This window comes from Perognathus longimembris, chromosome 1, assembly GCF_023159225.1.
Source record: "Perognathus longimembris pacificus isolate PPM17 chromosome 1, ASM2315922v1, whole genome shotgun sequence".
NCBI lineage: Eukaryota > Metazoa > Chordata > Mammalia > Rodentia > Heteromyidae > Perognathus > Perognathus longimembris.
Window position 1 is genome coordinate 146,633,230 of NC_063161.1, and position 22,429 is coordinate 146,655,658.

At 41.3% G+C, this 22,429-nt stretch overlaps 1 protein-coding gene across 4 annotated transcripts in view; it reads right to left on the minus strand.

Annotated features, from left to right (window-relative positions):
- Window positions 1-481: 481 nt before the first annotated feature.
- Astn2 (astrotactin 2) overlaps window positions 482-22,429 on the minus strand; it is an 861,877-nt gene continuing 839,929 nt past the window's right edge. For 3 of the 4 annotated variants that reach the window (XM_048340540.1, XM_048340532.1, XM_048340558.1), the window contains 3 exons: window positions 16,743-16,843; window positions 15,015-15,198; window positions 671-1,439 (listed from right to left, as the gene is read on the minus strand). In XM_048340540.1, the coding sequence (XP_048196497.1) occupies window positions 1,202-1,439; window positions 15,015-15,198; window positions 16,743-16,843 (523 nt within the window). In that variant the 3' untranslated portion in view covers window positions 671-1,201. Of the gene's footprint in view, window positions 1,440-15,014; window positions 15,199-16,742; window positions 16,844-22,429 lie in introns of all 4 variants that reach the window. The other variant, XM_048340549.1, reaches the window with a different exon arrangement.

The window sequence follows — 22,429 nt, forward strand, 5'->3', positions numbered from 1 at the left end:
TCTCCAACTTGTTTTTGAGACAGGGTCTTACTAACTTTTGCCTTGGACTGACCCTGAGTGCCAATTTTCTACTGTCCTCATGATTCCCATTGCTTAATGAAAATGTGTTTTGCCCTTTGAGTTACATTCTTGTTTTATCTCTGAGCTTCTGTTCATTTTTTCACCATTTTTTTCTGGCTTATTCTTCATTATTCTTTGAGCTAAGCTATCACTTTTTCAAGACTGCACTTCAGGACTTTTCTAGCGTGACTCAAGGGTAATTCAGAGAACCTGTGTCCATTCGGGCACAGCCTGACACCACGAGGTTGTTTCCCTTATAACTCCTTATAAGACTACAAGTTCCCAAAGGGCAGATGGAATTCTCTGCCTTTAGTTGGATGCTCTGTACCTGGTACATTGTACCTGCCCAAAAAAATGTGTTTAATGAATAAACAGAGGATGTTTGCACATATTCCGCTGGTAAGAAACACCACCCAAGCAGAAAGAGAGACAATAGGAATTTTTAATGCACAGAAAGTCCTGCAGGGACTCTGGACAGACCCACAGGTATCAGAAAGAAGCAGAGGTCCTGGGAACTCAGTAATGTCAGAGAGGAAGGGTGGGAGAAGGAGAAGGAGAGGGAACGAGAAAGAAGAAATGGAAGAGAGAAGAAAATGGAAAGAGAGGGAGGAGAGAAAGAGAGACAGAAAAAGAGAGAAAGGGGGGGAGAGGGGGAAAGAAACAGAGTCCTTAGAGTCCCAGCTTCCTCCCTGTGACAATCCTCAGGCTTTCTTCCTGATGTTGAAGATGTCCAGCTGTCTCTCCAGAGGTCTCCTCCAGGGGTCCGTGATAGGAAGGAAGTTGAATGTGGCAGAAGGAAGGAAGAAGAGCAAAGGCCACTTGGTCTCCACCTGAAAGCTCCTGCCTCCCAACTGATGGCCATTCATAAGAAAAAGTTTAAAAAGGAGAGACATTTGATAAGAGTCAAATCATATCTTAGAAAAAAAAATAAAGATAGAGGGAAAAAAAAGAATAATTCCATTGGTTATAAAGTTCTCTGTCCTCTTATCCACAGGAGAAACAGTTTGCTTTGGCCTTGCTGGCAAGCTTTGTCTTCCAGGCCCATCCTCAGCTGTCCCCCAGCCCACCCAGGCCCCAGGATCCAGGAGAGTACCGCTCCCCCTTGGAGAGTCTCTGTGCTCATGGCGGGCGGTACCCTCCCTCACCGGCCCTTGGATTCCCCGTAGGTGTTTCGGGCCATGGACACCATCTTCTCCTCGCATGTAATTTTGGTGTCCTTAAGGATGCTGTACCACACCATGCCTGCAGGCCGGACCTCCTCACTGCGGCAGAAAAGGTAGGGCACGGTGTCTACTCGGCTCTGGATGTAGGGGCTTCGCAGGAGGCTAGAACAGTGGCTGCTCACCCTCTCCAGCCGTCGCAGGATCAGGTGGGCCTTCCTGAAAGGCAGAGGAGACAGTAGAAATTAAGGAAGAAATCCAAAGCAGGGATTTTAAGCTTTGGAAAGAGTGACTGTAAGTCAACAGACCAGTGAATTCAACTTGATACAATGACTTTCTAGCCCTATACCCTAAGTGTGGTATTATTAAATACCTAGCCAATGAGGCTAGGGATATGGCCTAATGGCAAGAGTGCTTGCCTCCTATACATGAAGCCCTGGGTTTGATTCCCCAGCACCACATATATGGAAAACGGCCAGAAGGGGCGCTGTGGCTCAGGTGGCAGAGTGCTAGCCTTGAGCGGGAAGAAGCCAGGGACAGTGCTCAGGCCCTGAGTCCAAGGCCCAGGACTGGCCAAAAATAATTAAATAAATAAATAAATAAATAAATAAATACCTAGCCAAGCCAGCAGCAACTCAAGCCTATCTACTCAAGAGGCTGAGATCTGAGGATCACAAAGGTAATTAGAAAGCTAGCCTGTGCAGGAAAGTCCTTGAGATTCTAATCTCCAATTAGCCACCAAAGAAATAAAGCTATTAGTGACTCATGCCAGGAATCTTAGTATTCAGGAGACTGAGACCTGAGAAATGAAGTTTGGAAGCCAGACTGAGGAAGGAGAATCTGTGAGATTCTTATCTTCAGTTAACTATCAAAAAGCCAGAAGTGGAGCTGTAGCTTAAGCGGTAGAACACTAGCCATGAGCAAAAGAGTTCAGGGACAGTGCCCAGGCCCTGAGTTCAAGCCCCAAGACTGGTACAAAACAAAACGAACAGACAAACAACAACAACAAAACCTCTTCAAAATCTACTTTAAAATTTACTTCAAAATCTACTTTAAGGCATTTAAGAATATAGGCATGCAAGTGTGGAAATCCAAGAGGCAAAACCTTTGATCTGGTACTCTCAAATGGAAATAGAATCAATTCCTAGAAGTCTGAAAGCCATCAGCTTCGGGAATCTGACCAAACAGAAATTGTTACATAATGATTTATGAAATAAAATTTTAAAAAGCATAGCCAGGCGTGACTCATTCACATAATCCTACTATTTAGGAGGTTGAGATGTGAGGATTGAAGTTCAAAGCCAGTCTGGGAAAGGGAAATCTGTTAAGACCCTTATCTCCAATCTACCAAAAAGCCAGAAATGGATCTGTCAATCCAGTGGTAGAGCTCCAGTCTTGAGCACAAAAAAACTCATAAACAGTACCCAGGCCCTTAGTTCATGCACACACACACACACACACACACACACACACACACACACACACACCAACAATAACAAAAATGGCAAGTAAAATTTGACACTTGCCATGCGCTTGTGTCACCTACTCGCCATAGGTGTGTATTTTTCATCCACTTAAATGTTTTCACTTAATCTTCACATCGTTCTGAACATCCCATTCTTTTCATTACTATAGGTGAGCAACCCAAGTGAAGCTTAGAAAAAAGACACTATTAGACTCAAAAATTAAGTTAACCTTTGGAGCCAAACATTGGAATCTAGGCCCAAACACCCATAAGTCCTTCTTCCTGTCAGCCTTTTGTCTTTCCCATTCTCTCATGAGCTTTTATCTAAAGTCACGAAATTTGGAAACCGTGTCCTCTGCGATTCTCTTTTACCAAAGTCTAAATATAAATGTCCCCAAATCAGAACTTCTTGGTGTTCCACTTTTCCCCATCTCTAAAATAGTGAGGACAGTCTTATCTTCATAAGCTGGTTAGGAGATTATGTAGAAGAAACGCCGAGATACTGATAAAGAGTCAGCTTCCAATACAAGATAGTTACAAGGATAAAGACTATTATGACCATAACTCATTAACTCGGTTAAGCAGAAGACTAACTAAAGCAGGAATCATTCTGGATGGTGATCATCTTTAAGGATTTATCCAGAACAGTTTATCTAGCACTTAGAGGATCTCAGGGAGATCTGATTGTGTTTTGGTCAGTTACTAGTCATCTTTGAGACCACCTAGTCCAGAGTTTCTCAGTTATGGACTATTGTTCCTTATTGTAGGAACAATCATGAAAGATGTGTTGAACATCCTGCCAGAGTAGAACCTCTAACTACCAGATGCCAATAACAGCCCCACACCAGTCAAGACAATAAAATGGGTTTAAAGCATTGCTAAAAGTCCTTTCAGGAAACAAAATAGTCTTAGTTAAGAACCACTAATCTAGTTTGACCTACTCTCACTGAAAATGTGGAAACTGAGTCCTAGAGATAGAAAGGAAGGTCTTTTCCCAGGTAAACTATATGTCAGCTCCATTGTCAAAATGTCTGTCTCCACATAAAACCCACTCCCTCCCCCAATATTCCAGCATCTTCAAAGATGCCCAGAAACCCTATGAGACTAACTTAGAGGCTCTTTCTCCTTCTTTCTCTCCTCTCCATGCCCTTCAGAGACTCCAGATTTTTAACACTGACCCCACAAATGAGAGACTATGTTAGGCACCTGCATGAAGGAGTTGGCTATGGATTAGATTTTGTAGGTACAATTTATGAGGTGCCTTTCAAAAGTCCTCTTTGACAGTTCACCACTTGGGGGGAATATTTCTGGAAGTACCAAGAATTCACCACTTCACAATCACACTCTTTCCATAACCCTCCCTCTTCTTAGGCAAGCTGGCCACTACCAAGAGTACTCTGAGATGTTCATTTTTCATCTCTCTTTGTTTGAGGTTCTGCTCTCTTCTTGGCTACCTCTGTGTCCTTTGGAATATTTACTTCACATCTCTACACCTTCGGGAAAAAAGGACTATTGTGAAGAAAAGAGAGATACTATAATACATGCTCAAGAGTCCAGCATGTGTTATACAGCAGAACTTCCATTTAGTAGCATCAGTGGGAAAGACAAATGAACGCTGATTATAAACAGGACATGGGAGCAGTGATTGTCTTGAAAGGCCACAGGAGCTGAATAGAAGTGGAGGAAGGTTCTCACTAGAACGATGGAAGGCTGAGAAAGTTTCCTAGTGGGAACTGAAGTTGTGTTGAATGTCAGAAATGAGCAGCAGAAGTTGGATAAAAAAGAGGTCATAAGTACAACAGGCAACTAAGAAAAGGCATACAGATCAAAGATAACACAATTTCTGAGGCATTCTGGCTGGAACACAGTATCCCTGTGGGCACCAGTGAGAAACTAAAGAAGTAGGAAGGATCCAGATTGTTGCCTTCCCAACATGGCCACCAACACATGGAATAATGGCAAATCTAAAGGTTCTAAAGCACTGGTGACTTAGATTCAAGTCCCAGTTCAGCTACTTTCCAGCTGGGCAAATTTGGGTATACTTCAGCACTTGTGTCCCTATTGGCTAGTCTTACCTATAATGTGGGAATACTGTAAGCTACCACAATATATTGTTTTATAGTCAAAAAGATTTAATGACTCTATACTGAGCTCTCCATAAATGTTATTTATGATTATTGTCGGGAGGGTAAGTATGGGGGTTATAGAAGGGTTTAAAGGGTAGTAACTAGTTTAACTTTGGGTTATTTATAAATATCTACAAATGTTAGGATGCTTTGGAAGTAAGCAGAGGAAGGACAAAATTGGCCAGAGTTTTGTACTTTGGGATGCTGGTTTGATTTTTCTCTCTGAAGTAGTTAAAAAGTTAAAAAAATTAAAACAACAACTAGTTACTCTTTTTTTTTAATCTGTGGAAAGGGAATTGTATATTGCTCAACTCATTGGATTACAGTATGGCTTAAGTAAATGAATACATGTAAAATGCTTTAAAAATGACTAACATAATAAGCTAAGAAAAAACTTATATAGCTTAGAGCCTGATATAGGTTACAAACAACCACCACCAAAATCACCACCCCTACCACCCTCACTACTACCGCCCCTACCATTATTGTGCTATTGAGCATCCTTTGCATACCAGGTACTGAAGATACTGGTTAAAGTCTTAATTGCCTTTTTAAGGCCAGACAGGAGACACACAGTGAGAGATGTTTAAAGTCTTTAATTCAGTGACAGTGCTGGACCTGAACCCATGCCAAGTAATATTGGGTCTAGGAAACAAGCACCTAATCAAGAATTTGGCGACTCAGAAAAGTCTATCCAAAGGATGTGATAGCCGAGCTAGGTTTTCAATGGTGAAATACATATGTTAGGTATATGAGAAGGTAGAGGAAAGAGGCCATCTCAAGTGAGACCAGAGAGAGCATGAACCAGTTTGAAATGGTCAGTGCAAAGAATGGATGAGAGTCCAGGAGTTTAGCAGAGATCTGAGCATCTAAACTCTCTTCTTCCATGTACAAGGATTTGAATTTTATTTTTTACATGATGAAGGGTCAGTGCTGATTCAAACAGTCACAAAAATGAGAAATAAATACAAAACAAGTTTGGAAAAGGTGATTTTTTTCTTAACATGGCCAAAGGTTTTGCCCCAAAGGCATAGCCATTTCCTCAGAGAAATTCTTGGACAAAAATTCAAGTGGACAAACATTCCTTTTGTATGGATAAGGAAACTGAGTTCTGGAATGAGAAAATGAGTTGCCTTAAGGAATACCTAAAGTTAGTAAGAGGCAAATCGAGGACTAGGGTTTCGGATTGCATTGAGTTAAGATGAAGTAGTTAGCCCTGGAGTCACTGATTCAAGTCCTAGCTCTGTAACCTAACATCTTTGTAGATCATAAGGAAGTTTTCCAAACTCCCTTAACTCTCAGTTACCACATCAGTAAAATGAAAATAATGATTGTGTTGTGGCAGGCTGATTTAGCATAGGTAATTTTCTTATCCTAAGTAAATGTTAGGCAAAATCCAAAGTAGCATGAATAGTGGCAAGTATGCAAGTGTCAGAGACCATTAGGACAAGTTAATTCACCTCTGTTTTTGCATTTATCAAACAGAAATACAAATGCTTATTTTGAAGAACTGTTGTTAGGCTAAAATAAAGTGACTATCATAAATATCCAGCACAAGATATATGTAATCTAGACTATAAAGACAGGAGGATCCTAAAGGTGAATCCAGGAAGAAACTGGATGGAGGTGATCTGTGGCTGGAGAAAAGAAGGGAAAATGAGAGCAAAAGTGCAAGTGTTGAGTAATAAATTGTAGAGAGTGGACATCCATAAATCAAAGGGCAAGCATACTTCAAACTTTCCCTGGAGGGGAAATCCTAGGTCAATGACCACTTCTTTTAAATAGCAGAAATGGAATCTTCCTCCTTGGACTTAAGGTCTCAGGACGGCTGGGATAGGAAGCAAGAGGTGAAGGAGCCACGCCACATGCTCATTTATTGTGTATCAGCAGTCAAGAATGAGACAGGGTTGGCTTGCAAAGGAATCAGAGGCTGGGCCCGGATACAGCTTCTCCGGGAATTGTAGAACCTTTGACCAACCATTCTATTCCCAGCACCATTACCCAATCAGCCGCTAAAAGAGTTATCAGGCAGAGACCTAATTTCTAAAGAGATGACAGAGAAAAAGAAGAGAACCAGCAAAGAAATGTTCCCATTGGCCTCCTTACTACCTCCTGGAGTGGAGTTTTAAATGTCTCTGTGTCAGCTGACCTCAAGCTTCATCAGCGTTGAGGGCATGATGTGGTTACAAAAAGTTGGAACACAGCCTACAGATGTGGAGAGGGTAGATTAAAGGAAGTAAGGAGTCCAGTGACACTGCTCTGGTCAGGTCATATCTGAGGGGTGTAAGAGTTATGGGTAAAAAAACGCAGTTAGATTATGATATTGGATGGAGTTGCTGAGAGAGAGCAGGAATAAAGAGGAGGAGCTCTACAAAGAGTTATGTTGCTCTGAAGACAAGTGTGCAAAAAAACTGACATTCACATGACTGGCCAGTCACATGACTTGACTAGAATGCTGGAAGCCAGATTCAAGTGCTATGAATGAATCCATCCTAAAGTACACAGAAGACAAGTATTGTTCAATATAAGAAATAATCTTGCTTAAAACCTTAAAGATAGTGTGCTCTAAAAAACTTAGCATGAGCTTTTGGGACAGTGGTGTGTTCCCCTTCATTAAAGGGGATTAAGTCAGGGATATTTTTGAAAGGAGTTTGCTGGTAGTAGAAGTTAGAGCAGAGGTTTCTTTGTGATTTATTTGTGTGTTTCTGTGTACAAGGAATGGGCACTGGATCACAGAGAAATACCATCTGTTTTGTGTCTGCTGAGCAATTTACAACAGAACCTGATGTAACACAATTGCCACAACACTGATTTTCTGAGATGAAAAGCCCATATTCATTGAGGTGGTAATCACGGTTCAAAGTCATGGTGAAATTTCATCTTTGGGGAGTCTTACAAAAGTTCCCAAATATAAGTTATGATTGGTCCCTCACTGCTCAGGCATTTCAGTTCTCTGTTGAGAACCATAATATATTCTCTCTGAGTTCTGTATGTCCAGTGTGTTATACTGAATAAGCAAGATGCTGATTTAATGCCAGAGACAATGTTTTGAATTTAGGCTTTGATTCTTGAGCAATCTACAGAACCTCACTAGTTTCCTGTTGCTAATCAAAGTCTGCTGTTCAAATGATGGAATGAGATATATTCATGGATCCACAATAGAGATATACATATTACAACATATCAAACAAGATATATCCATTATGATCTCATAATTGGTGTTCAGCTAAAATTTCTCACCAGTTTCTTGGACTATATATGATTCCTCTGGTATCTTATGCTTAGCTGTGCAAAAAGAATGGAATAATAAGCATGACTTGAAATTCAAAAATTTAGAAACAGAAATTCTCCAGCAATGGTCAATAAAAGAAATAGAACAACACAAGAGCATTATGTGAACTTAAAGACACAAATAAGCAAGTGGGAAAGTTTATTTAAATTTGTAATAGCAAAGACATAGAAATATTGTGGAGAATGAGCTGTGTGATAAATTCATGTAATGTAATAGCTCAAGGACCCTTGAAAAAGTCAACACAGCAGGGTGCTGGTGGCTCATGCCTGTATCCTAGAAACTCAGGAGGCTGAGATCTGAGGCTCTGGGATTGATGCATGTAGGGCAGAAATGTCTCTGAGAGTCTTATCTCCAATTAAGCAGCCTAAAGCCAGAAGTGGAGGTGTGGCTCAAATGATGGAGTATCAACACTGAGCGACAAAGCCAGGCAAGAGCACAAGGCCCTGAGTGCAAGCCCCAGTACCAGCATGTGCATGTACTAGCGTGTGAACTTACATATACAATTATATTTACATTCGCATATAAGTATACACTATTAATAATTTTTATTTTGCATACCTTGGCACCGTTTGTATGATACAGAATGAGCAAGAATTATTTGGGAATGAAATAAAATAAATATGCTTCTACTTTGAAAATCTGAATATACTCACATACAGTTAAAACCGATGGAACACATTTGTATAGTGAAGCCATGCTTTTGTGGCTTTTCAGTAGTTCACTGGGATTCCTTTCAGAATAAACTTGTAGCAAAATTTAGCTCCAGGTCACCACCTCCTCCTCCAAGAAGAAAGGTAGCAGCTCAGATGCTATCTATGGATATATAGCTTCCCATCTGGTTTGGAGATTGTTTTGTAAGATATTATGTAGAAACGGCCATAGTTAGCTTCCTTTCTTTCTTTATCCCTCACAAAAAAACTTTTTTTTTTATTACTTAAATCTTTGAGAAATGGACTCAGCTATGGGGCTGAGGCTAGTCTCAAGTTGGTCTCCTGATGACTGGATTTGCAAACATCTAACACCTCACCTGGCTAATGAGACCTTTTCAAGAATTCATTTCTTTGAAATGAATCATTGGACACTTGTTCAAAGCCCTAGTGTGTGTCACTCGTGTTTATCCTTTCTAAGATAGATATGAGATATGATTGCTTTAACAATAGCTTTTCAAGAGAGAAAAGGATACTATGCATATTGACTATACATAATTCATCTCCATTCCTAAAAATGTCAAAATATTCAAGAAAAAGAAATTGAACTACATCTTTGTGTCGAGGAATGTGGCCCTAGAAGCCCATCTATTCTTTTCTTTCATATTGTAAAAATTCCAAGAAAGCTAATCCTAGATAAAGGAAGGAACTAATGCAATCTTGAAGGAATATATAATGATATACCCCAGGTTTGATAACTTTCACTAAGGAAACCCCATCATCCTGCAACTGGATCTGACAGCTCTTTAGAAATGAGAAATGTATGTTATCATGCAATGTTGAGAACGATCTTGTGCTGAACATAAGCCTTTGATAGTTTCTGTGATCTCTTAGCAATGTCTGTCATGAAAGTAAGAGTAACGGACACCATATATATCCCTCTCCTTGTTTAGAGAGATCAGTTTCACTGAAACCAAATCTCTTCAAGTATTTTTTTCTCTTCTCTCTCCTTTATCAATTTGGTCAAATATAACTGAACATACAGAAGAGCCCAAGTGGTCAAGGATGCTCTGACTGGAGGAAATTCTGGTCCCTGGCCACCTATTTGCTTCTTTTCTTTTCTTTTTTTCCAGTCTCCTAATAGGAACCGTATGGCTGAGACAGCTGGGTGTCAGCAGGCCTTCTTGGAGCAGCTGTTTGCAGTAACCTATAGTTGTCATGAGAACCAGGCTCTAGGGAACACTAGCCTGATAGATTTATTAGGCAGAGGTAAGAGATGTCCTTTGTCACTAAATTTTATGAGGGAATGTCAATCCAGATTCAGAGAGCAGTTGAAAAAAGATTTGGGAAGCTTGATGATTATACAAGGCAAGAGGATCTTCATAGAGTTCCCACGATATCAGCCCTTAGCATGCTCCAGGGAGAGAAATTCTTGATCTCTAGAGCCAACCTAGGTCTCGGAGAAACAGGATGCACAGACTGGAGGTTCAATGACTCTTACGTTGTCTCTGTTCTCTGGTTTCTAAGACCTTTGGGGCTTTCTGTTTCCTCGGGCTTTCCAGCTGGAAGGAATTTTGGATTTCAACCCTTTTATTTAGTTTTTTTGTACCAGTCCTAGGGCTTGAACTCAGGGCCAGGGTGCTGTTCCTATAGCTTTCATGCTCAAAAGCTAGTGCTCTACCACTTGAACCATAGCTCCACTTCTGGTTTTTAGTGGTTAATTGGAGATAAGAGTCTCACAGACTTTCCTGTACCTGCTAAATTTAAATTATGATCCTCAAATCTCAGCCTTTTGAGTAGCTAAGATCACATACAGGTGTAAGCCAAAAGTTACTGGCTGGAGTTAAACCCTTTCATGCTTCAAAGGAAGGCTAGAATGGGGATGGAACTTGCCCAAGGTCCCCAGGTCATGCCATAAGTTGGTAGCAAAACTAGGCTTTGAACCTTGACCTGTAGGCACTTGAGAAGTGCCTTGCTCTCTCTTCTTTACATGTTGGTTCAGCATACTTACTAACCTTTGCGAGGCAGAGAAAAATTACTCAAATCCTCCTTTTTAATGCTTTCCTGTTGGAAATGGCACTGTGGTTCGAAGTGATAGAGCACTAGCCTTGAGCAAAAAAGCTCAGAAACAATGGTTAGGCTCTGACTTCAAGGCCCAGAACCAAAGGAATAAAAAAGAAAGAAAAAAGAATATTAAAAGCCTTCTTGGGCTGGGCACTGGTGGCTCACACCTATAATCCTAGCTACTCAGGAAGCTGAGAAGATTGTGGTTCCTGCCAGCCTGGGCAGGAAAGTCAAGGGGATTCTTACCTCCAATTAACCACAAAAAAGCCAAAATGGGGCTATGGCTCAAGTGGTAGAGAGCTAGCCTTGAGCACAAAAGCTCAGGGACAGTGCCCAGGCCCAGTGTGCAAGCCCTAGGACAGGGAAAAAATCAAGAGGGATAGGGAAGCTTCATGAGACATCTGGGAGAAAGAATAAACTTCTGAGCAAGATTTAGAAAAGCCATCAGGATCTGACCCTTTGTAACTCTGCAACCTGATTTTTCCTTGCCCCCTCTCACCTTGACTGCCCCATTGATATTTAAAGGTCCTGACTAAAGTGTATTCTCTTACTTCACCCCATGTTTGTACTGTCTTTGTACTGTGTTCTTCCAATGAAAACTCCCTCTCCTTTCTAAGTGGAAGACTTCTGTTCGTTCTTTGTTTCTGCACATTAACTTTCCTTTCTTCTACAGGGATTTTTCCTTGTGTTCTATGCTTGGATTCATTCTTCTAGCCAATATATCACCTCATTCTGTTTTGGGAACCAGCAGCAACAGCCTCCTAGGTTAGCTTGTTCAAAATGCAGGATCCACAATGCAGGGGCCCAATCCACACCATTGTGTAGATACCAATTGTGAGAAAAAACTCCATGTTATTCCCATGCTTATTCTCATTTGGGAAATATTGTTCTAAAACATTTTTGTAGTCTTCTTTTCATAGCATGCCTCATGTGACATATTCTCCTATGACTGCCTAATGATCAGTTTTTGCTTCACTACATGTTGAGCTATGAACAAGACCTGGTTTGTCTTCTCTATTCTTTGATTTCAGCCCTGGTACAGGATGCGGCACATTATTAGCAAATTAATCAGTGTCAGTTAACCAAGTAAGGTCTTTTCACGTGACTGGATAGTTTCAAGTGTATCACATTTTTACACTTTGTTAGATCTTAGAGTTTATGACTGCAATTATTTAATAAATATGATCTATAGTTCCCTGAGAGCTCAGAGAGCCCTCTGGGGGTGGATTGAGGTGGGATACCCATTATAAACTCAGCAGATAGGGGCTCAGACTTTCTATGCTAGCTTCTACTAGAATGACCAATCACTTGGACCACACTTTTGTAGATTTGTTCCTTTATCTAGTCATTAGGCAAATATGTATTTCACACCCACTGCTAAAAGTGAGTATAGGAACAAGTAAAGTGGTGGTTAAATGGTAGACCACTAGCCCTAGGCAAGGCCCAGGTAGGGGAGAGCCAAGTCCCAGTACCAGCTCACCACACACACACACACACACACACACACACACACACGCACACACACACACACACAGAGTGAATATAGGATACAAAGTACCACTAAACTACAAATGAGTTACATTTTTGTTTTAAGGGTAGACAAAAGGTGATATGTAAGTAAATACACAAGCAACCTATGACACTAAAAGCTATGAATGTGCTGCAGAATGAAAACATGGGTGGAAAGCCAGGTGCTGGTGGCTCACGCCTGTAATCCTAGCTACTCAGGATGCTAAGATATGAGGATAGTGGTTCAAAGCCAGCCCATGCAGAAAAGTCTGTGACATTCTTATCTCCAATAAAGCACTCAGAAAAAGCCAGTAGTGGTGCTGTGGCTCAAGTGGTAGAACACTAGCTTAGTATAAAGAGGCCCAGGAACAGTGCCCAGGCTCTAAGTTCAAGCCCTTTCAACATAAGATTCATTAAGATTCTGTATAAGATTCATGTAAGATTCCATTGATTGAACTAGAAAATGAATCAGGGCATAGTTCATTTAAATTACCTTTTAGACAAGAAGACTGAAGAGGATTAGAAAGAAGCAGAGCCCAAAGTTATATGAGTTTACAGGGCTGGGAATATGGCCTAGTGGTAGAGTGCTCGCCTCATATACATGAAGCCCAGGGTTCGATTCCTCAGCACCACATATATAGAAAAAGCCGGAAGTGGCACTGTGGCTCAAGTAGTAGAGTAGCTAGCCTTGAGCAAAAAGAAGCCAGGGACAGTGCTCGGGCCCGTTCAAGCCCCAGGACTGGCAAAAAAAAAAAAAAAAAAGGACACCAAACCATTATGAGTTTATTAGCAAGGCCAGGACAGATTAGGGTAGAGGAATTTTGCGTCTTGTTGACATGGCAGGGTGGCATATCAGAACAATCTCAGGATACTAGAAGGGTCAGAGAAGGACAAGGAAGCTGGGTTACCTGGGTAGGTGCTGGGAGCCAGTAACTAGGGACTGTCTGACTAGTAGTTTAGATGATCCCAGTCCATTATTAACAAGTAGGTTGCTTTGCCTCTGTGGGTGACCAGAAGGCCTTTCTAGATTTATGTCCTGGAAGTCCATAAAGGATTCTAGCAGGTTGTAAAGACAAAGACAGGAGTGGGGTTCTGGTTTAGCTTCCACCCAAATTCCCTGAGCCCTGTGAAAAAGCCCAATAAAGCCTTTTTTCCATCCATGAACAAAATGGGATCTCACACAGGTGACTCACACAGTGGCTTTCATCTAGCAATCTCCATTGCTGCCTGCCAGCCGGCCTCTTTGTAGCTTTTATCTAAAGAATCCACCTTTCAAGTGGAGGGGGGAAAGTGGAAGTCCAGAACTCGACCAAACTGATAAGACAGACTGGATCCTCCACCTAAGCTCTCCTAAAATCCATCTCAGCCCTTGAGGGCCTCACTCAAATGTCCTAATAGATTAAGATAAGAGTTTCACCCACAATTGACTTCTTTGTCACACTTTTTGCAGTTCTGGGTATCTTCCTTAACCTCAGGGAATCTCCAGAACATCTTCTTTCAGAAAATAGAAGGAAAATCCATACAGGGTCATTTGGAAGCTTTTAAAGCAGGAAGCCACTGCATATTAATTATCTCAGGGAGGCTCGGTTCTCTTCTAGATGACCTGTGGTACCTTGGCTGAGAATATGCGTCTTTGGAGTGTTGGTGGATGGACTACTTGCCTCAATTCCTCCTTGCTTCTTCTGATTGATTCCAGAGGGAACTTGCTTCCTTAATGATCTGATTATATCACTGACCTGGAAAAAATACTGGAAAAATTTGCCACTACCCTAGAAAGATAAACCAAACTCCTTAACCCTATTTGAAGAACATTCAGGATTTCAGGCTGTGGCCTCAGTGACCTCTCCCTTCTTATCTCTAACCACAGCTGCAGGGTCTTTATTTCTTGCAAACGTGGAACTCACCCAAGTGTAGAAGGCATTCCTGAGGTTAGGGGAAGGGCTGTGAGGTGTTAGTGCTCAAGATGATCCCAGACCCCATGAGTCACACTTGGGAAAGCTGGTTAGATTTTCCCCTATGTTATCCTTCCCATCCTTCAGGTTATTTGAAAAAAGAATACCTTGTTTGGGGTCTGTGTCTTTAATACTTCTCTTATTAGACTACCTTCTATAGGGAAAAATCTCCTGCTTCAATAGGATTGAAAAGCAATTTTGTTCTGTGCAGGTTTTGTTGTTGTTCAATTACATTCATATTTATTTTTATCAGTGATTAAGTATCCCTTTCTATTAAGGATGGGTGAGCTTGGTTTCCCTTTATGAGATAATACAGTGCTTTCTTTTTCTTTTCTCTTTTTTATTTTCTGTGCTTGAACTCAGGACCTTTGGCATTTTTGCTCTACCACTTGAGCTATATCTCTACTTCTTGTCTTTTGCTAGTTAATTGGAGATAAAGAATCTCCTGGACTTTCCTGCCTGGGATGCCTTTGAACCTTGACCCTCGAATCTTAGCCTCTTGAATAGCAAGGATTACAGGTGTGAACTACGGATGCCTGCTTATACAATGGTTTCGGTAAGAAGCCACTTTCTCTGCTCATCATCTACCTTTAACCCTGCCATAACTATATTGATCATCACTCCCTTATTTATTTGATATAGTCCATTGCTAGTGTAGGGTCAAAGGGTCCAGTAGAATAAACTGGAAGCATAAAAAAACAAAGTCTTCCTCTCTCCTCACATTTCAGTAAACACATACCTGGGCCCCAACTCATCCTCACTCCTCCAGACGAAGTCACCAAACTTTTCATAGTGAGAGTTGTAGTGGTGTTGGACTCGGAAGAGCATGGAGGCTGAGACTTCCATCAGGGTGTTGTAGGCAGTCTGCTGTTCCTTCCCACTTGTGTACCCATTGTACAGATTGTAGATCTTGTCGGCTATCTCTGAGAGGAAAGCAGTATAGGTCACTGACAGTGGGAGCGGTGAGAACAGAAGCATGGTATGCAATAAGGAAGGCAGAGCTGTGCGGGGACCTCACTCATGTGGTCTTTGAAGACAGGGACATTTTAATTCCTAATAATTAATTGTGTTTCCCTTTCCTATCTAATAACTTGAAGATCATGCTGTGTTCTCTAGAGACCCACTGGGAGAAGTAGATTTAAGTGTAAATGCAAATAATTCAACACAGATCCTCTTGCACCTGTAGTACTCGTAAACTCAATTAACGATGGATTGACTGTGCTTCTGATTTAGCAAAAAAAAAAATCTAAGCACTGTTGAATTGTGTCAGCTCATCTCAATGTTCTCCTTCTGTTACCTATCTGAAATATTCCCCATGTATTTCTATGACCAGGTCTTACAGGTCCCTGCTCCAAACTTTTAAAGACCATGCAGACTTCTTCTTACCCTTGAGGACCATCCCTACTCCTGCTAATCACTGTGATTTAAAAGCCTCAAGAGAAAAAGGCACATTCAACCAGCTTTGAAGCATCATTTCATCAAAATCACTGTGTCTCCAAATGTTAACAATGGTAGAATCTGGGGCACTTGAGATCATGAAAGGAAAGGCATTGACTTTCTACTATTTTTCAATTCTAACTTTCACCTTTCTTATTTTTTAAGTAAGTATATGAGTTGTTTGACAATAAAAGCAGTAACACAAATTAGCAGTAAAATGCCTCAAGGCCTCTTAACTTTTGAGGCTTGGTATCTCACGGCCTCCTCGCATCCACGAGCACATACAGCATTGATTGCAAGCTTCTTATTTGCAGAACATGGGCTCGTGAAGTTGTTTCCATTGCAATGGCTGGACCAGAGGATTCAGGAAAGAATTGTTCCCCCAAGACTTGTGAAGTATCATTCATTACATTTTGCCCATCAATGTGAAGAAATTCTATCGGCCCATTGCTTAGTGGCGGATCTAAATGAGTAAATGTCTTACCTAATATTTACCACTCTATGGTACAACCAAAGTTTAATCTCGTGTGATAACTGTAACTGATAGCCACTGACTGTGTAGCTGTGTGGCTAATTCAGAAGCTACCTACCACTAGGCTAAGTGGACAGGGTGCTCTGCTCAGCTAGTAATGCCTGCATGGATACAAAGATATGAAATCGTCTCCTACATGCCACCTACTTGCCAGCTTAATCTAGAATTAAGCAGAAGAAAACCACAGGTTCCTAAGAAAGCATGGCTAACAGTCTCTGATCTTATCATCTTTGCTTATTAGTCAGAACATGGAGAAACTCTATAAAAAATCAAGTCTTTTCCCTGGCAACAATGTTGCTAATTAATCTCATGTTTTCCCCACCATAGCTTTGATTTAATTTAGCTCCATGTTTCTTCAACTTGCTTAGTTGGTTCACTTTCTTTTCCCCTTGCCAGTATGCATCGTGTGTTTTGTGGTTAATGACTGTTGGTGGGCAGAGATTGGATGGAAAGGGGAACTATAGCCTAACCTAGCACAAGAAAAGATGCATCACCCACCTTCTGCCTTGTTGTCATCCACGAGTGGACAGGCTGTCCTCAGGGTCACAGTGCTGAGCTCTGAGTGCCTCCCTCGTGTGTCCACAGCATAGAGAGTGAACCTGCAGCACAGCAAGAAAACAAAGGAACAGGCTGAAACTTCATAGGAGGCCCTGGTAGTAAAAGGGAAGAGTACAAAATCATGGCAGAAAAGTAGTAATCCAAATAACCCTGGGGTGAGACAGCTGCTAAAATGCTATTGTATTGGCTGGATTTACTCATTCCTGTGTTCATTCAGCTATTTGAAAATACTTAACAAATACTCATCATGAGCTGGGAATTATGTTAAGTGCTGAGGTTGTAGAGGTCCCAGCTTGAATAAGACGAATCAAAAAGTAAATCAGATAGTGCTAAGTGTGACTCCAAAAGTAAATCAGATTGTGCTAAGTGTGATGGAGGAAAGGTAAACATGGCAGTGTAGGATGAATGTAGCTTTGGATTGGGTAGTCCAGAAAGGCCTTTCAGCAGGGAAAGTCTGAGCTGAGTCCGGAATAATGAGACAAAAATCAGCTTCTAGAAGGAAGAACTGAGATCAGAGCATTCCGGTCAGGAAAATCAGTGAGGACAAAGACCTCATGAAGAAAATGAACCCAGACTCTTGGAGGAATAGATGGTGTACTGAGACAAGTTGAGATGAGGTGGAGGGTCCGTTGGGATATTATAAACCATGATAGGGAGTCTGGGAATTGTCTAGGCATGCCCCCCAAATGTCATACGTGTCTTGATATTCCCTTGGTAAAAGCAGACCTGTGTAGTTTAGATGGAGATAATTGGTATAGACCGGGTAGATACAGGTCCAATCCAAGAACATATTGTCTAATGGATCAGCCTCTGTTTACCATGGGAAAGCTCAGAATTCTGTCATTCATGCAAAGTCTAAGAAAGGGACAGAACACTGTGCAAAGATCAAGAGACTTAGAGGTCAAGAATAAGAAGGATTGTGCATATGAGTGGCCTGACCTTCTCATGCCATCCATGCCCACTTAAGGATAGGAATTTAGGGGCTAGGGATATGGCCTAGTGGTAAGAGTGCTTGCCTTGTATACATGAAGCCCTAGGTTTGATTCCTCAGCACTACATATATAGAAAACCGCCAGAAGCGGTGCTGTGGCTCAGGTGGCACCTCTTTTGTATAACTACTTCAAGATAATTTTAAAATAGTAATAAATAATAAATTTTAAAAGCTTGACATTGTAGATCATGCCTGTAATCCTAGCTATGCAGGAGGCAGAGATCTGAGGATCACAGTTCAAAGCCAGCCCAGGCAGGAAAAGTCTGGGACACTTAATCTCCAATTAACCACCAGAAAACTAGAAGTGGTGCTATGGATCAAAGTGGTAAAGTGCTAGCTTTGAACAAGAAACCTCAAGAACAACACCCAGGCCCTGAGTTCAAGCCCCATGAATGATGAAATAATAGTAATAAATAGAAATGAAAATAAAATTTAACAATGGAGCCTAAGTCCTAGTGTCCTTTTCAATTTGCTTCCCTACTTCCTCAGCACCTCAATTTATCTCATGCTATAAAATGGACATACTGGTATTATTATCAAATTTTAGAATAATGAACCCTGACTGGTTGTACATGTTAAACAACACACATTAATTACTTGTACAAACTAATGAATATATTCTAAGATCATAATATGTATCAAGCACTAAGCTAAGCAGTTTGACTATATTATCACAATTCATTCCCAAGCACTTTTTAATGAGAGGTACCATTACTATCTTTATTTTATATTTAAGGGAATTACATAATAATTACTAGGACTGTCCTCTTGTTGTCTGACTCTATAGTTTGTGCATTAAGCCACTGTTAGCCACTCTCTTAAAGCCAGAAATCTGCAGATCTCAATGTTGTACAGGTATATATACATGCTGAACACCAGCTTGGCTAAAGCAATGCCACCTCATATATTTTTCTGATCGCATGAAATAATGTTAAAATAATTGCCTTCATTACTTCCATCTGGCAGATCAGGAAACTAAAGATGAAGTCTGAGCAGTTTGACCAAAGTCATAGATTTAAAGATGGAAGAGCTAAGCCCTTTAATCTTACTCTGAAAGTTCTATTTCTTGCTCTCCGCTATCATTTTTCCTCTTTAGCTCTGCTCTCAGCTCTACATTGGTTTGGAGGGTCTGAGCTTACAAATCTACCTGAACCTACTCAGCCTTGGTACTTCATAATCTCACACCTCAAAGGTTGTTTATATAAAAGCTCCCATGAGTGTAAAGGTAGGGAAAAGTAGCAGAGAAAGGAGATTGGCCTTACAAGTGGCCAAATTTAGGCTCATATTCTTGTTATACTCATGTGACCCTGTGTAAGTTATTCACCTCATTGAAGTTACTTCAGCTCTTTAAAACAGGTATTTGTGACAGTGAGACTGTCAACTTCCTTACAGGTTGAACATGGGTGGAGATGAAAGGCAAATGATCTCCAATGTGAGTTATCATTGAGAGTACTTAGAACATGTGGGAGAAGAATCAGCCAGAAACACAAGAGGTAGGAATGGTGCCCACTTGAAACTTTAGCACACTAAGGGCTGAGGTAGGAGAGAGGGAAGAGAACAAGCAAGCAAGCATGCAGGCAAGTGAGAGAGTGAGAGATAGAAACAAAGAAAGGAAGAAAGATAAAATGGAAAAAAGAAAGGAAGAAAGACAAAAAAGAAAAATAGGAAGCGAATAAAAGAAAAAAGAAAAAGATGAGTGGGATGGAAGGAAGAGAAGGGGAAGAGAGTGGAGGGAAATGAAAGAGAAGGGGAGAGAAGAAGAGCAGAAGAAATGAAAAAGAGGGTAGGGAAGGGAAGGGAGAGGTAGGGAAGGTTTCACTTGTTTTCTCCATCAATAGAATGAGGACAATTTCACAGACTAGGCTGGTTTTACAAAGTTATCTCAGTGATTACAGGGAGTCACATGGGAAGAAGTGTCTGATCGTTGCAGATTTGTATAAAGACCATACATAGAACACTTTTACATGTGCAAAAGTACACATTATTTATTGGATTTTGAAGAGAAGATGTATTTCAGGTGAGAGTTACGTAGATGAGGCTTGTGGTGAATGGAACATGGAATGGTCCCTGAAGGCATAGGATATGCTGAATATGTTTTACTGTTTTCTAGCTAGCCACTGAGGGATCCATGACACTTTTGCAATGCTATGTTTCCACCACAGAAGCAGAGAGCTATCTATGAAACGTCTGCATTCTACAGCTACAGTTTGAACATTCTTTGGAAATCTTTTGACCTTCTCTGAGCTTCACGCTCCTCAGCTATAACAAGGTGAAATTATCCATAAGTCACACATTGAGGATCAAACAAACCCCAATGGCACAGCCACCATAGTAATAGGCCCTGGTCAATCTTTGCTCCTTAAAAGTAGTTTCTCTATTTGTGTTAGCCCACTAACCAGGTTTGTCAGTGGAAGCCTCAGAATGGTGGAGGCCTCAGGCCACCCAGCTTGAGGTGTGTTCAGGGCAGGGAGGGAGGGGTGCCAAGAGGAAGATGTCAACCTCACAGTCCGGGGTCAAAAGTCACAAGGCCATGCACTTCCTGCCTGTCTCGGTTGTAACTGTAGAACTGTTCCAGAGACACATCTGAAATCAGTTAGAGGACCAGGCAGAAGAGGAGGGGGCTTCTTGGAAGGGGGCGGGAATGATTAGGCCTACATATAGAAAAGAGGAGAGAGAGTATATGCGAGAGAGAATGTGAGAGGGGAGAAGAGAGAAAGAGAGACTAAAACAAAAAGACACAGTAAAAGAAAGGAAGAAGGAGAGGAGAAGGAGGAGGAGAAAAGAGGAGGAGAGGGGAGGAGGAGAGAAGATTTGAGTTGAGTTCTGTTTTGTCAGGGGATCCGGAAGGGTAGGAGCTGCTGTTTACTTGGCATTCTCTCTCTAAAGAAAACTCTTCTACTCAATGTAACCTAAAACTCTGGAGCCCCCATCCCCTAACGTTGGATCCTCATTTCATGGGTAGAGAAATCAAGGCTCAAAAGGGAAAGTGACTCGTGCTTATACTCATGTCTCTGTTGACTGAACAAGGTACACCTCTGCTTAGGAGAAGCTTTGGTTATAAAAGTAAAGTGGGATATGCTTTTTAGGAACCAGAAGCTCTAAGCCCAAACCACTGCTATTCCTACCATGTTTCAGGGAAAAGAATACTGGCCAAAGGAGCCAGAAGCTCAAGTTTGACTCAGCATTTCCACAGACTGTAGTGGGAAATGTTAAATATCTAAAGTAATACAAACTTCATGTATCAAGAAGCTGAAATGAAACCAAGTGCTGGTGGCTCACACCTATAATCCTAGCTACTCAGGTGGCTGACATTTGATGGTAAAGGTTCAAAGCTAGCCAGGCCAAAAAAAAAAAAAAAGTTAAAGAGACTCTACCTTCAATTAGCTAGAACGAAAATGAACAAACAAAAACTTGAACTAGAGGTATGGATCAAGTGATAGCCAGTCTTGATCAGAAAAGCGTGGGTGAGAGCATACAGCCCTGAGTTCAAACCCCGGTACCAGCACAAAAAAGTAGATAAAACAAATAAGAAGTTGGAACAACACCGCAAGCAAAATACTGTGTGGAGAAATTCCAACAAAAGAATTGTTCATTGTCTCTTTGTCATCTTCATCCTGAAGGCATTGCTGTTCCTATCAGCCTCCCCATTTCCAGGACAAAGTGGATCATTCTCAGGACAAAGTCCTTCCGTGGAGCCCTGGTATGGATCCTTGTCACTTTTGCCCCTGTATTTTTCTTTCCCATTTGTTTTGTAGCTTTGGAGATAAGCCTTTCTTTCAGACTTTCTTGCCTGGGCTGGCTTCCAACTGTGATCCTCAGATCTCGGCCTCCTGAATCACTAGGATTCGAGTGGTGAGCCAGCACTGCCTGACATTACCTGTACTTTTATTAGTGAGTCACATATATGCTCTGGCCCAGGTTTGCTTGCTGATCTTTTCAGTGTAATTTTTTTCACAGTAGAGGTATCATGGCTCTGGAGAATGGATTCTGTCTCCTTGTCTTTGTACCTACTGTATTTCTGGACTGGGTTATCCTTCTTCGACTGAACACACTATTCATTGAAGCATCCATCAAACATCATCTAAGTAATGCCTGGTCACTTCTTTGTAGTCCCCCACATTGAGTCTGATGGTTTCTTTAGGAGAATATGGCTCTACCTCATCTCTAAGTAAAGGACACCGGCCCCTCCAACACTCAGAATGAGTGACAGACTGAAATAATTTACTCAGTCATTATTTTCAAGGTCACTGCCCACTTCTGGAAATTTGTCTTCTTATATTTAACATGAGCAAAAGATGTCTTGATGGAAGGGTTGATAAGAAAGGATAACAGTAGGATTAAAGGTCTGGCCCTGGCTCATTTATTGACTGTATGGGGCTTTACCTCAATCAACTGACCCATAAAGTGAGAATCACTAAGTTAAAAAGCTACCATGCAGGGTACTTGTTGTTGGAATAAAGTCAGGCATGGGAGATGTGGAAAGTGCCGGGCATAGTGCCTGCCATGGGCTAAGCCATTAATGAGCAATCGCTGTTGATCATACGATTATTAGCATTGTTATGCCACTGCCCAGAGTTCTGACTTCACCCTTCCCCACCCCACACCTGGAGTATGTGGCCTTTAATGGAGACTAGAG